The 14005-nt window shown below is 31.3% G+C and overlaps 1 protein-coding gene across 1 annotated transcript; it reads left to right on the top strand.

Annotated features, from left to right (window-relative positions):
- Positions 1-10429: 10429 nt before the first annotated feature.
- On the top strand, positions 10430-11221 carry LOC11435021 (probable F-box protein At2g36090). The gene has a single exon (XM_003627270.1). It carries the CDS (start codon positions 10430-10432, stop codon positions 11219-11221), a length of 792 nt encoding a protein of 263 aa, XP_003627318.1.
- Positions 11222-14005: the final 2784 nt, after the last annotated feature.

Genomic DNA, 14005 nt, shown 5'->3' with positions numbered 1-14005 from the left:
CACGTGCCCTGTCGGCGCGTGCATCTCACGCACCATTTTTGCCCAACCGATTTGCGCCACGTGGCCTGACCGGGATATAGTTCAACTAGTTTAATGGATTCATCACCTCTTTCATCCACATCATCTTTCCACTCACTTTCAACACCCACATCAATGGTTCCAACATGTTGAAGCTTCCATTCAACTATCCATTGCACTTGGTCTTAAAGTTGAAGTGCGCAGGAAGAGGAATATTTTTTTAAGTTTTTTTTATTTTAAATAAAAGAACATTTTTTAAGTTAAAATCCAAATAATATTAACAATAAATAATTAAACCGGTAGCAAGTAATGAGAAGAAGAAAGTTTGTCAAAAAAAAATGTAATGAGAAGAAAAAGTGGATGAGGTAGCGAGTTATTATTAAGGTGTATTAGAGAGTGTGACCCTATATCATACCTCTTATTTTAGGATGATGCATGCAACAACACCGTATATCATACAAGGGCAATTTCGTCACATAAATATTATAAATGAGTCCATTTTGTAAATTTCAATTCTTAAACTCTTCTTTTTCCTGATGATGATTTGCTTTTGTTTAGAAGGTGCTTTAACATCATTTTTTTCACCGCATGAGGTGACAAGACTGCAGGAATTACATTTATCGCTCTCTTACCATCATCGTTCTTTCCTCTACTAAGCAAGCAGTGATAAGAACAAATTTGTGAAACCACCTAGTGATGTTCAACTAAGACGACTTTTTAATTTAATCATCAACAATTTTGATTCATGATTTGATTGTGATGTATCTAATTTAATATAGGGAAAACAAAAATATCCACAGCCGTAGCCGTTGATATTCACGGATAAAATTTGTCACGGTCACAAAACGGATACCTTAATGTACGGATATCTTAATGGATATTAAGGTATCCGTTGATATTTCAATTATCTATTATTTAATGGATACAAATGTAGATTCGAAGGTATCCACACCCACATATATTCGGACCAGCTATTATAACAAGTAAATTACAAAAATAATCTTACTACCATGTCCACTTCAATAAATAAACACTTTATACTATACAGTATTATTACAAGATGTTTCAATTTTCCTCTAAAACTAGCAAATAATATTACCCTTTATTTATGTTTTTTTAATCAATGAACTTTGTTTTTTTTTTTTTTTTAAGAAATCAAAATGATATATATAGATACTCAAAGGTGCTTCCACTTGCACAAGGTGCAATGAACTTTGTTTTAGTTATACGTGATTAACATTTTTTTTTTAGAAATGAAAAGTATCGATTTTTCTATGTATGGATATTGTTATAATTTGGCAAAAAGAAAATGAATGTGATGAACTTTATTTATTAAATTTTAGTTAATTATAAAAAATAAACAATTTTTTATTTTATTTTTTATACAAATGTATCCAAGGATATCTATTTATACTAATGGATACCTTAGAATATGTGGATTACCCGCTTCACGAATATCCGCGCGAATATGGAAATGACACGAATATCATATTTATTCAACATAGCAGACACATATATCATGTTATCCGCGTCAATGGATATTTATTTACATCCTTAATCTAATAAGAGTTTGTGAATTAACTCACACAGGTTAGCCTGATAGTATAGGCATGGGATTTTAGAGTGTGTTTCTCTCATATTTTTATGATGTTAGTTTATGTGAGTTATAAAGAGGCTTACTATAACTTTTGTTGAACCCTTGTTAGAAGAGGGTGAGATTGGTCCTTAAATGAGTCAATTTTTTATTTTTTTAAAAGGATTTGTGCATTAATAAACTAGAAGAATGATCTTGTTTGAAAATTGAAAAAGGTATAGAACACATGAAATTGGAACATAGTATGATGACTGTTCTTTTGTCCCCTCTATTTATTCTTTAGGTCTCTAGAGATATCTTCGGAAAAACTATAAACACAATGAAAAGTTCTTTGAGAGTTACAAATCGAACCACTTTAGGGTGAAAAAAAGCAAATTCAAGTAGTATAGTGGAAGCCCAAGTAAGATTTCGTAGCTCAAGTTGAAATGGAAGATATGAATAGACGTCCTGTTACAGTGAAGCAAGGTGCCACCATTCTCCTTAATGCAATTCAAAATGGGGAGAGGAAGAAATTTGATTTACCAAAGCAAGAGGTTGACAAATTCCAAATCAGTAATTTGCAAAGGAAGAAGAATAGGAAAAGGAAAAGGAAATAATGTCCAAATACCAAACTAGCTTGAAAAAGTTGCACAAAGCATCATAAAATAAACAGGAAACAAGAGAGCATCCATAGTTATCAATAGTTATCATAAACTTTGAAATATTTTGTTTTTGCTAATTGATAAGTAAGTTAATTTTCAATCCTTTATTTTGTTCCTTTAGTCACAATTGTTGCACCCGAAATATATATCATACACATTTTGTTTATTATTTCTAGAAGATACTAGAAGAGAAGTAGCAAAGTTAAAACATACATTTTTTATGTTGAATCCATCAGAATCATGTTCACTACAAAATAATATCTGATTTGCTATCATAATTTGGCCACAAAATCTGTTTCTAGTTAAACTCAACTTAATTTGAAATAGTTCTGCAAACTACTGATTACTATAACGAATTGCTTCCAAATTTGTTCCCGGTATTTCATAAGAACTCCCAAGCTTACATCATAAACACTTTGACCTTCACTCGAGTCTTGATGCTCCTAAAATCCATTTTTTTTTTAAAACACATGCGCTCATGCTCTCGCTCTCTAGAAACACATTATCCCTCTCGTCATCAACCTTGTGTAGTCTCGGATCTTTGTTTTATCTTTGATAATCTATCTTTGATGTCTAACTCTTTTCTGAGTTATTTTCCAAAACTAGCAATAACTTGTAATATGCTCTTCCATTTCTATTTGATTTGCTAGCTTAAAGTTATACTTGAATTCATATTGCTAGTTTAAACTTTTAATCTACTCTCCAATCTTTTGTTTGAGTTTTATTGTCCTATGATTTATTTGGATTTCAGGTTTATTCTAGGTTAAAGTTATATTTGAATTCATATTGAGTATCGTGACCGTTCTTGCAAATGGGAGTGGTTAAGGAGATTTTGAAAATTCTATTATATTTGAATTTTCCTGTCCTTTGTTATGCCATTTTTAGTTTTACGTTTCCATAACTTGAAAGTGTCTTGTCCGGTGGAGAACAGAAGAATGTAGTGGTCTTTCTCTGATAGAAATAACTTCCGTCACGATGGTGTGCATTGTTTTGGCATGGACGATTGGAAGCTTCTACGACGGAGGAGAATGGTGTCTACAGACACGTTAACACTCCAACACTCAAGTTGGTATCATAAAAGTGTTGGATTTGTGCAAAAAAGTGGAGAATGAATCGTAACTTGGGCGTGACGCAAGGTCACACTAATATAGACGAAGAGGTTGATAACTGCATCTATGGTATGCAGCGTCGTATACAGAAGCCATTAGCGAGGGCTTCAACGATAGAAATTGATTTTGGGCACACTTCTATGCAGTGAGTCACACAAAACTTCTTGTGACCTTTGTGTTTAGCTCGGAATGATGTGGTTTTCACCTATTGGGGCACTTTTGTTGAGGCATAACAGAAAGTTTGATTGATTTTTATGTTTATCATTTCTTGATTGTTCTTGAAATGTAGAGTCATAATTTGTTGAGTAACTTGTTTTAGTATTAAAGTTGTGATAGAGGCTCAGAGCCTCCTAACTTATAGTCAAGAGGTATTTTTTATTCTTGAATAGGGAAGATTATAAAGGTTTTAAGCAACTTTGGTTGATCTGGTGTTGTTGGTTTGAGACTTTGAAGTGTGCTCCTCTCAAGGTTTTAAGTTCAATTTTTCATGACATCAATTTTGATGTCCTAGTTTAATTTCCTAAATAATATTTTCAGCATGCATGTTTTGTGGACGTTTAGGTGTTTGCCTTGAAGTGATAAACTGCAGGGCTAAAAATGAAGACTTCATATGATGGTTCATTTCTCAAGATAGGATGAATTCCATATATTATCGGTGTATCCTACTCTTAGAGGGTGTATTGGATCATGATTCTAAGGGATTTTAAAAGACTTTTTTATCATGAAAAAGTCTTGTGGTATTCAATCAAGACTCTTTCCAATTTAAAAAAAAGTTTGTGTTATTCAATCGAGATTCCTTGTCATTTAAGAAAAGTCTTGTGGTATTCAATCAAGACTCTTAATCACTTAAAAAAAGTCTAGTGGTATTCAAAACCATTCAAATTTTGAAGGATTGTTTAATAAATCAGATTTTGATGGATTTTGTGGGATTTTCTAGTGAAATTTTAGCATGAAAAAGTCTTTCATGTAAACATGAGATTTCTTAGGATTGTTTTTTTCTTTTAAGATTTTACTATCTCTCCCTCTCTCTCATCCCTTCTCTCTCACTCTCTCTTTTCCTCTCCTCTCTCTTCCCCTCTCTCTCTCTCTCTCTCCTCCCTTCTCTCTTACTCTCTATTTTCCTCTCCCCCCCTCTCTCTCTAGCTCTCACGCAAAAAATAAATAAAAGAGTCTTTATTGAGATTTTGTGAAAGAGAGTGTGTTATGATGTTTTTTTCAATTTTTTTTTTTGAAGGAAGATATTTTTTTCAATTATTTCTTAAAATTCATAAAATCTGTTGAAATCCATAAAATCATTTCAAATCCTTTAAAATCTTATGAATTAAATCCATTGAAATCCTTAATAATCTTTTAAAATCATCAAATTAATCAAAATCTATCAAAGTCTTTTAAAATCCTTAAGACTTTTTTAAACAAAAATTGTCCTTTAAAATCCTAATCCAATACACCCTCCTTAAAGTCTTATAAATAGTAGAAAAGACAAATAAATGATTTTAATTGGTTTCAACTCATTATGGGCATAATTAGGCAAATAAGAATTGAATATTTAGAGTTTTTGAAGGAAACTTTCGATTGCAGAATGTTCACATCTTACTCCTAGGATTTTTATCTTACTATAGAATAAGGCTACCAATGATCCGAACGAATTACGGATTGGTTGATTACTTTGCCTCTGTTACCTACATCAGATATTACATGTTTATGCAGCTTTGAACTTTGTATAATTTGTCTCTATCCTTTGTAGACTTGCGGTAAATTTAATTTTAATTCAATATTTGCTTTTTTTTTTTTCCTTCTATAAAATTAATATAAAAGGTCAAAGATCTATAAACTCTGACTTTTTTGACAAAAGAATGGACTGTCAGATATAACATTTTCGGGTGTGGCTCAACTATGATGATGATAAGATGATGTTTGATTTAGAGTTTTTTTTTTTTTGGGTGAGTAGTTATATACAATTGTTATTTTTTTTCCTTTGTTTATTCCCTTAATTACAATTAAAGTTATATTTGAATTCATATTAAATATGACTGTTTTCGATTCTTGGATCGAATACCGAGTTTTAAAAAAAATATATTATAACCGTTGTTACAAATGGGTGAGATTGAAGTGATTTAGAAATTTCTATCATATTTGAATTTTCATGTCCTTTATTTTACCTTTTTTAGTTTAATGTTTCTATGATTTGAAAGTTTGATTGATTTTTTTATGTTTATCATTTCTTGACTGATCAGGAAATGTAGTTTCCTAATTTGTTGAGTAACTTGTTTTAGTATAAAAGTTGTGCCAGAGGCTGAGAGCCTCCAAAAATTATAGTCAAGAGTAAAAAGATTAAGGGTTAATAGTGTTTTTCACCCCTGTAATATAGGCCATTTCCGGTTTTCGCCCTTATAAAATTTTCGGTTTGATTTCTGTCCTTGTAAATTTTTTTTTTTCCGGAATACCCCCCTCCTCCCTCCAACTCAGCAAATCAGCCTATGTGGCGCTGACAAGGAATTTATTTTTCTTTTTTCTTTTTTTTTCACTTGCCACGTGTATAATTCGTTTTATTTTTTTAAATTGTGAAATTTTAATTTTTTTTTAATTGTTTTATTTTTTAAAATATTTGAAAATTAATTTTCAAAAATAAAATATTCAGATTTTTTTTCCAAAAATTTTAAAATATTTAAAATATGATTTTTTAGAATTTTTAAAATTTTAATTTCAAAAATGATTTTATAAAAATCTAGAATAAAATTTTCAAAAATAAAATCTGAATTTAAAAAAAAATCTGTATCCAGATTATTAAAAATAAAATATTTTCCATAAAAAAAATATGACTTTTTTTTAAAAATTTCGAATTTGTTTCTTCTAATTTAACTTTTTTTAATTTTGAAAATTAAACTCCAGAATCTTTAAAAAAAATTAATTTCGAAAAAAAACCGAATATTTTTTCTGATTTTTTTAATATTTGAATTTAAAATAAAACCGAAAAATTCAAAAAAATCTTATCGTTTTTTCTGATTTTTTTAATATTTGAATTTTTTCTTTTTCGATTTTTAAATTTTTTGGAAAAAAATCTGAATTTTTTTTTTTATTTTTGAAAATTAATTTTCAAATATTTTAAAAAATAAAATCTGATGTAGATAATTAAAAAAAAAATTGAGTTTTTTAAAATTAAAATTTCACAATTAAAAAAAAAAACGAATTATACACGTGGCAAGTGAAAGAAAAAAAAAATTCATGTCAGCGCCACATAGGCTGATTTGCTGAGTTGGAGGGAGGAGGGGGGTATTCCGGAAAAAAAAAAAATTACATGGACAGAAATCAAACCGAAAATTTAATAAGGGCGAAAACCGAAAATAGCCTATATTACAGGGGTGAAAAACACTATTAACCCTAAGATTAAAGAGATTGTTTCAACATGCATGTTTTGGGAATTGTCGGTTCTTTTGCCTCTTTTACATGTATTAAGATTAGATATTTTTCTGCATATTTATGCAACTGAAGTTTATAAAATTTGTGTCTATCCTTTGTATGCTTGCAGTAATTTTTAAATTTTATTCAGTGTATTCTTTAAAACTTAATTTAAAAGGTCAATGATTTGTAAATTTTTTTAAAACTTTAAACGAGCCTACTCAAGCTGAAAAATAGTTTATGTCGAACTCTACCTGAGTGTTGAGCTGAATCAATTCTTATCGAATCGAGTCAAGTCAAGTCTACGCAAGTTTGATTCACTTATTTCCCGTCCCAGAGCCATCCCGGACAATTCGGAGGCCCGGTTACAGACTTGACAATTTTCATTTAAAAATAATTGAAAAAAAATCCAACACTATTTATGGTGACAGACAATTAAGTTGTAGTTAAATATATGAGCAATGGTTCAAACATGATTTTTACCTACAGATAAATAAACATTTACTTAAGGATAATGCATAATTGACGGTAAAATTGATGTCTTCCATACTTTTACCTACAAAAAAATGACATTTAATGACAGATTTTGTCTGTAGATACAAGTTTTTTTTTCCTTTCAAATTTTGAGGCCTCTAAGTGTGAGGCCTTGTGTTGTGTCAGGGGCTTTGATGCACTTGGCCAGGGCTGGCCATGTCCCGTCCTACTATAGACCATAAATTTCGGTGAAAAAATTGAAAGACACACTATATGCGTTGCACTAGAAGCCCTTGAAATAAAATATAGATTAAAAAATGTAACCAAAAAAATATATAGATTAAAATTTCATTCTTCCATCAAGACTTTTCTCGTTACGATTTCTAAGGATATTTTTTCCTTGTGAAAAAATGTAATGGACCAAATATTTTTAGATAGGCTCTATGCAATGTGATATAAGTATATGAGTCCTTCTGGTCCATCGAGCACCCGCTTGCTGGAATCAATCTGCTCCTACTAGCTGATGCTAGTGGGACCTTCTTTTCTAGATAGTTTTTTTTTTCTTCTCTGATTGTTCCAAATATGATATAAGTATATGAAAAAAAATAGCTCAAAATTTTATTCTTCGGCCAAGATATTTTGTAGGTTCGGCTCCTAGGGAGTTTTTTCCTTATCCGACAAAACCACAGTCTCACTAATTTTTTTTCAAGGAAAACTCCCTCAAAATGTTGCCACTTTGCTCTCCGGATAGAATTAGGAGATTCACCTCATTAAGAGTTGGTCTTACTATGCATTTCCACCAACCCCTCTCCACTTTTAGGGTGTGTTTGGATTGAGGCTTTGGGAGGGGAGGGGAGGGGAGGGTTTACTTTTCGTTTTTAAATTATGGATTATATAACATGTTTTTCTAAAATAAATTAAGTGTGATTAAAGTATTATATGATTGTTTATCATGTTAATATGTTAACTTTTTATAAAACATTTCATAGTTTTGGTAATTTAAAAATGGAAAGCAAACCCTCCCCTCCCAAACCCTCAATCCAAACACACCCTTAAGCGCCACAACCACATTTTCCCTCCTTCTACACTTGATACAAGCATGAAAATAACTACTGTTTGCATCATCTCCTTTCAACCATCTTAATCTTGCCCTAAAAAAACACATTTTCTTTACTTTTAAATAGGGACCACAACTCTACTAGCTAGTTTTTAATTATGTCCAACCTCTTCCCCTCCCAACAACATACTACTCTCAACATTAAGAGCTTTGCTATTTGAACACAACAATTGCCACACCGTATCCGACAACACAAATGAGACAAGACCTAATTTATTAATTTTTTTTAAATAAGTCAGGAACTTGCAAATTAATTAGATCTTGTTAAAAATATAACCAGAGGAATGGTTTGTATTGAAAATTGAAAAATGGTATGAAAACGTGAAGTTGTTTACTGAAAAAGCGTCTTAGAAAGGAGGTAAATATAAATACCTTTATAAATTCTCTTTGAGCTTGAATGTTTTTTTACCTTGGATTAACCTAAATTTACGTATTAAAAAAAAAAAAAAAACTAAAAAACATGAAGTTGCATAGGTGGAAGCCTAAGCAAGATTCATTGGCCCAAGCTGAAGTTGGGTTTTTAAGCAATTTTTGTTGATTGAGAGCCCATAATAATTAAGATTAATTGATAATATAAATACAAAGGAATAAGTGAATGAATATATATTTTCTCTCAAAAATATCCACCATGACTACTACTATAGCTGCATCTTCAGTAGGTTAGATTCAGACATCATTAACAGCCACATCCTTCCACGCCTCGACGGCACACTGATTTAACCGCCTTATCGACCGTGTCTCCAGAACTCCGCCACCTGATCTGCAACAACAACAACAATCTATGGCGGAATATTTGCACCTCAAAGTGGCCTTCCCTTATGGATCCAATCGTTAACGATGTCATCTCCACTTTCCCCGGTGGTTACAGTTCATTCTTCTCCGATGCGTTCCCTTCCCTTCACCATCATACTAATTCTCACCGTTCCTATCCTCCTCCACCAGAATTGATACACGCCATTGATATATGTATATACATGGAGAACATGTCTTTTCCAGAATTCTAGTTAAACGCATCAACACAGATAAGTGGCCTCCGCCTCCCTTTTTCCCTTATGCTAATTGATAACTAAGTTATTTTTTTTATCCTTTATCTATTCCTTTGATTACAATTGTTACACCCAAAATTTATATCATAAATCTGTTGTTTATCATTACTAGAAGAGAAGTAGCAAAGTGAAAACATACTTTTTGTATGCTGAAACTTTCTTTTAACTGGTTAGCTTCTAACATACTTTCTTTTAACTGGTTAGATTGAATTATTGTTTCTCAAGTTAGTTATTTCAGTATTTTAGGGTATACCGTTGTATGCTAGCTATGAAGAGAGGCGTTTTTAGTAACTAAAAATAGAAAATAGGGATATATAAAAGATACCACTAAGTTAATAAGAACCACTCTCTTCAAGACTCACAAATCTATTCCTCCAACTTCTGAGTCTTTCCAAATGTTTTCCCATATTTCAAAACACTAATATTTCTTAAAAAAATTATTACTTTGAAAATTCATATATTGTCTATTATGTACTCTAAAAAACTAAAGAAATGATGTATTTTTTTACTTAGAATAATAATGAAGGAAATAACTCTTAAGAGTTAGGCCTTGTGGTAAAAAAATCAGATCTTGATGTAGCTCTCGGGTTTGAGTCTCGCTAGTGCGTTTAGAGGGAGGTAAATTTAGATACTTTTGTAAGTGTTCTCTATGTGAGTCCTAAGTGTTCTTTCTATAATGTGTCCTAAATTTATTATTTAAAAAAAAATCAAAAAGAATGAAGAAGGCAATAAACCGAGATTAGTTTTTTTTTTTTGCTAATAAAAAAATGAGAATAGCTAGAATACGTAAATAAATTAACTATAAAGGAGATATTAAACTGAAAACACTAATCAATATCAAAGCTAATTTCCTGAATCATAGCTTGAAAACAATAGCTTGTTCAACTCAACAATTTCTTTCACCATATTTTGTGGGTTTAGTGCCTCTTGTATTTATTTTTTATTTTTTTAAGGAGTACCTCTTGTACTCATTCTCATCTTTCTATTTTAATAAATATTCATTTGCTGCTAAAAGAAAACTCCCTTCACCCATCATGAATAATTTCAGTAGGTTAGATCCAGACATCATCCAGACCTATATCCTTCCACGCCTCGATGGGGCAGCCTTAATGGCATTGTCCTGTGTATGTTCCGACCTTCGCCACTTGATCTGCAACAACGAGGAATTATGGCGGAACATTTGCACCTCCATGTGGCCTTGCCTTCTGCATCCAACCGTTAGCCACATTATCACCACTTTCCCTGGTGGTTACCGTTCCTTCTTCTCCGACGCGTTTCCTTCCATTCACCATTATAATCAATCTCACTGTTTGTATCGTCCCATAAATAAATTGATCCATGCCATTGATATATCTTTACATGGAGAGCCAAAGCCTTTGTTCACTAAGATCCGAGTTCAACCTATGAACAAATTCACTATATACTCCAACGGTAAGATTTTTTTAAGAGACTATTCCTCTCTGGAAACTCAAATTCCGGTAAAGAAAGAGAGATGGGACAGGACGGAATATTTGCATGAAAATTTGAGGTTGAGTTGGGTAGTTATCGACACAATACAAAACCGTGCTGCAGGCTTGTTTCATTCTAGTTGTAAACCTCTTTGGGTTAACCAGATGTTGACGAAGATTGAGGTGGGGTACTCCACCATGATGTTGGGGCAAAAATGGCAGGTGAATGTCACGTGCCGCTGGAAAGGTGGAGGAGATCGGTTGTACGTGAGGATTGTTGTGTTTGGAATAGAGCATATGACCGGAGAACTGGGGAGGCAAGCTGGCATTAATCTCGTGAATGCAATTCAAAATGGAGAGAGGATTATATTTGATTGAAAAGGTTTATACCAATTTTTAAATATTTCATTTAAATCTACTAGGTTTTCATGGTTAGAACAATTGTGGTAATTGGATTGGATGTGTTTTACTTCTTCACTCTAGTCTACTATCTCGGTCCCAAATTATAAGCACAAAAAAAAAATCACATTTATTAAGAAAACTAAAACATAGGAATTTAGAGTATAACTTTTTGCGTTTTCTTTGAAAGAAGATGTAAAAACAATTTTCATTGGCTATTGGTTATGGAAAAAAATGAAAGAGAGAGAAAATTGAATGTAATTTACATTTAATTTTATGAGAATAAACAAAAAAATTTCTTGGAAAAGAGATTTAAAAAAAAAAACAAGATTAAATAGAATACAAGTTTGTCTTTTTTACTTATATTTTGGGATAAAGGAAATTAGTTTTTTTTTGCTTATATTATGGGACGGAGGGAGTACATTATAGATATGTTGTTTTAGAACTAATTAATTCACTAAGAAATTTGAAAGGTGTCTTATAAAAATGATAAAGAATAAAGTGAAAATGTCATATATTTAGAGCGAAGATAATATATTAGATTAGATAACAAGTTAGGGACGAAGGTAATATGAGATTAGATAGCAAGTTATGTGGAATGCAATAATACATTATCCATTGATTTCGAGGTTGCGTCTAAGGTGTACCATCGTCATATTAAGCAATCAACTAAATCGCCGACCCGTGCACCGCACGGATCTTTTAGAGTTGAAGATGAAATCATTTTTTAACCATTGATATTTTATTTTTTATGATATCTAAATTATGTTTCCAATGAGATTGAGGTGTCAAAAATATGATATGAAAAATTGTTACAACCCTTGAAATTCCAATTGGACTTATAGCATATAGAAACACATATGCACCTAGATAATTGGATAAGAATTCTAATGCATTCATGTTTTACTACTTTATGTTGTAACTGCCTTAGTGGCTTAAATTCCTTTTTAATGCTTTCCTGAATGCACTGATATAGTACTATAAGTACCCCTTTTAGGAAAAGGAATGAATAAGCAATGAAAATTGAAGAAAGTATTTAGCTTAGTATAGCAGCTGTAGTTTACAAACCTTATTTACTCTCTGTCACTCTCACACTGATACATAATTCCTTTTCATTAAGCTACTATTAAGATCTTATCGTATGCCTCATAGTTAGCATCACAATACATCGTTGGTGATTCCTCCTTCTACAATGACAAAAAAACATAAAGTCGGTTGGCTAAAGTCTTGCTAGCTTTTAACCAAGTCAATAAAGCATAAGGTCTATTGGCTTTATAAAACATCCTACACACATAGTAAAATCTAAATAAGCCTCAATATAGAATATTCAAACATAAGTACAACATTATAACATGGAATATTCACACATAGTGAAAATGAATAGCAAAGAAACAATTTCTCTTATCAATTGTGACACCAAAACAGCATGACACATGCCATTTGAAAATTTAATTTTTATATGATACTAAATGAACTTGTTGAAATCACACAATTGCAACTTTTCACAATCTTTTATGGGATATAATACCATATGTAAACATGCACATAAAAGTCCTTACAAAGATCAGCAACAATGATACCAGCACCACTGTAAAAGAAATTCCAAAAGAAAAAGGAACAACCCACAAATATTATCAGTTACAAAGGAATAAACTAAAAAAAAAAAAAAACCCCTCACATTAAAGGTAGAAAGTGAATAATAGAAAAATAATAAACAAAGACCACAGCACTACCAAAAGCCTACAGAATTCTGCAGGAAAAAAAAAAAAGCACAGCTCTACAACAGAAGCTACACGAAAAAAGCATGTCGCAAACAATATAAGGAAGCCGCTTGATTTGCGTCTATGAGTTTTCTTTACACACGCAATGAAAACATAAATGTCTTGAACACAATTATTCTAGAATTGTATATGAAGTTGCCATTATAATATCATATGCTAACTGAACTCGATAAAAGTTTTCCAACCAATTTTATCAACAATCATACAGAATAGTCGAAGAAAATTATCATGAGGCGAAATTGAGCAAGATATAGATACTAAGGAGAGAATACATGTCAAGAAGACTATTGAGAATTGGGTGTTTCAGTGTAAGCCATAAGCAAAGTGTCGAGGGTCTCCTTATAGACATTAATAAAAATATTGGAAAATAGTAATGATGCAAACAAATTTTTTGAATCCCCATTGAACACAATAATTCACCAATTATTGAATAATATTGATTTTTATTGTTCCTTTTTCTAGAACCCATACAACCAATGAAAACGTGTGATTGCCTGCATACATAACTTTTGTTATTTCATTTGGTTAGTAAATCTTCCAATATTATAAAAGAAGTCAAAGTAAATTAAAAAAATATGAACTTTATCGTATAACACTTCTTGGATCGATAAAAAAAAGAAGCACAAACCTGTTGTCGTTGCGCCAACTCATGACATCTTTGTAGTTTGTCACCTTTTATTGCATGAAAAATCAATTACTTTTCAAAATAGAACCAAAACTAAAAATGAACAGAAAAAATAGAAGAATTAATGAATAAAAATCTGTTGAAAGTAAAGTCTAGCATCACGTAGAATACAAAACCTTTGCTCTAAACACTTCAAAAATCGTCTAAAAACTGCTTGAAACATAAAAAGAGACACAATTGGACACATTTTCTAAACTTCTTCGGTGGATTTAAAAAGGGACATTTTCCAGTTGATCAAAACTCAACGCAAGGGTAAAGAAGAAACGGTAGAAAAATAGGTTTCAAACTTAATGAGAT

This window comes from Medicago truncatula, chromosome 8 (genome assembly GCF_003473485.1).
Source record: "Medicago truncatula cultivar Jemalong A17 chromosome 8, MtrunA17r5.0-ANR, whole genome shotgun sequence".
Classification (NCBI taxonomy): domain Eukaryota; kingdom Viridiplantae; phylum Streptophyta; class Magnoliopsida; order Fabales; family Fabaceae; genus Medicago; species Medicago truncatula.
Note: the sequence above shows the minus strand (reverse complement) of the source record. Positions and strands in the feature narration are given on the sequence as shown.

Coding starts and splice junctions, on each gene's coding strand:
- LOC11435021 (XM_003627270.1), top strand. CDS start 10,430: ATGAATAATTTCAGTAGGTTAGATCCAGACATCATCCAGACCTATATC.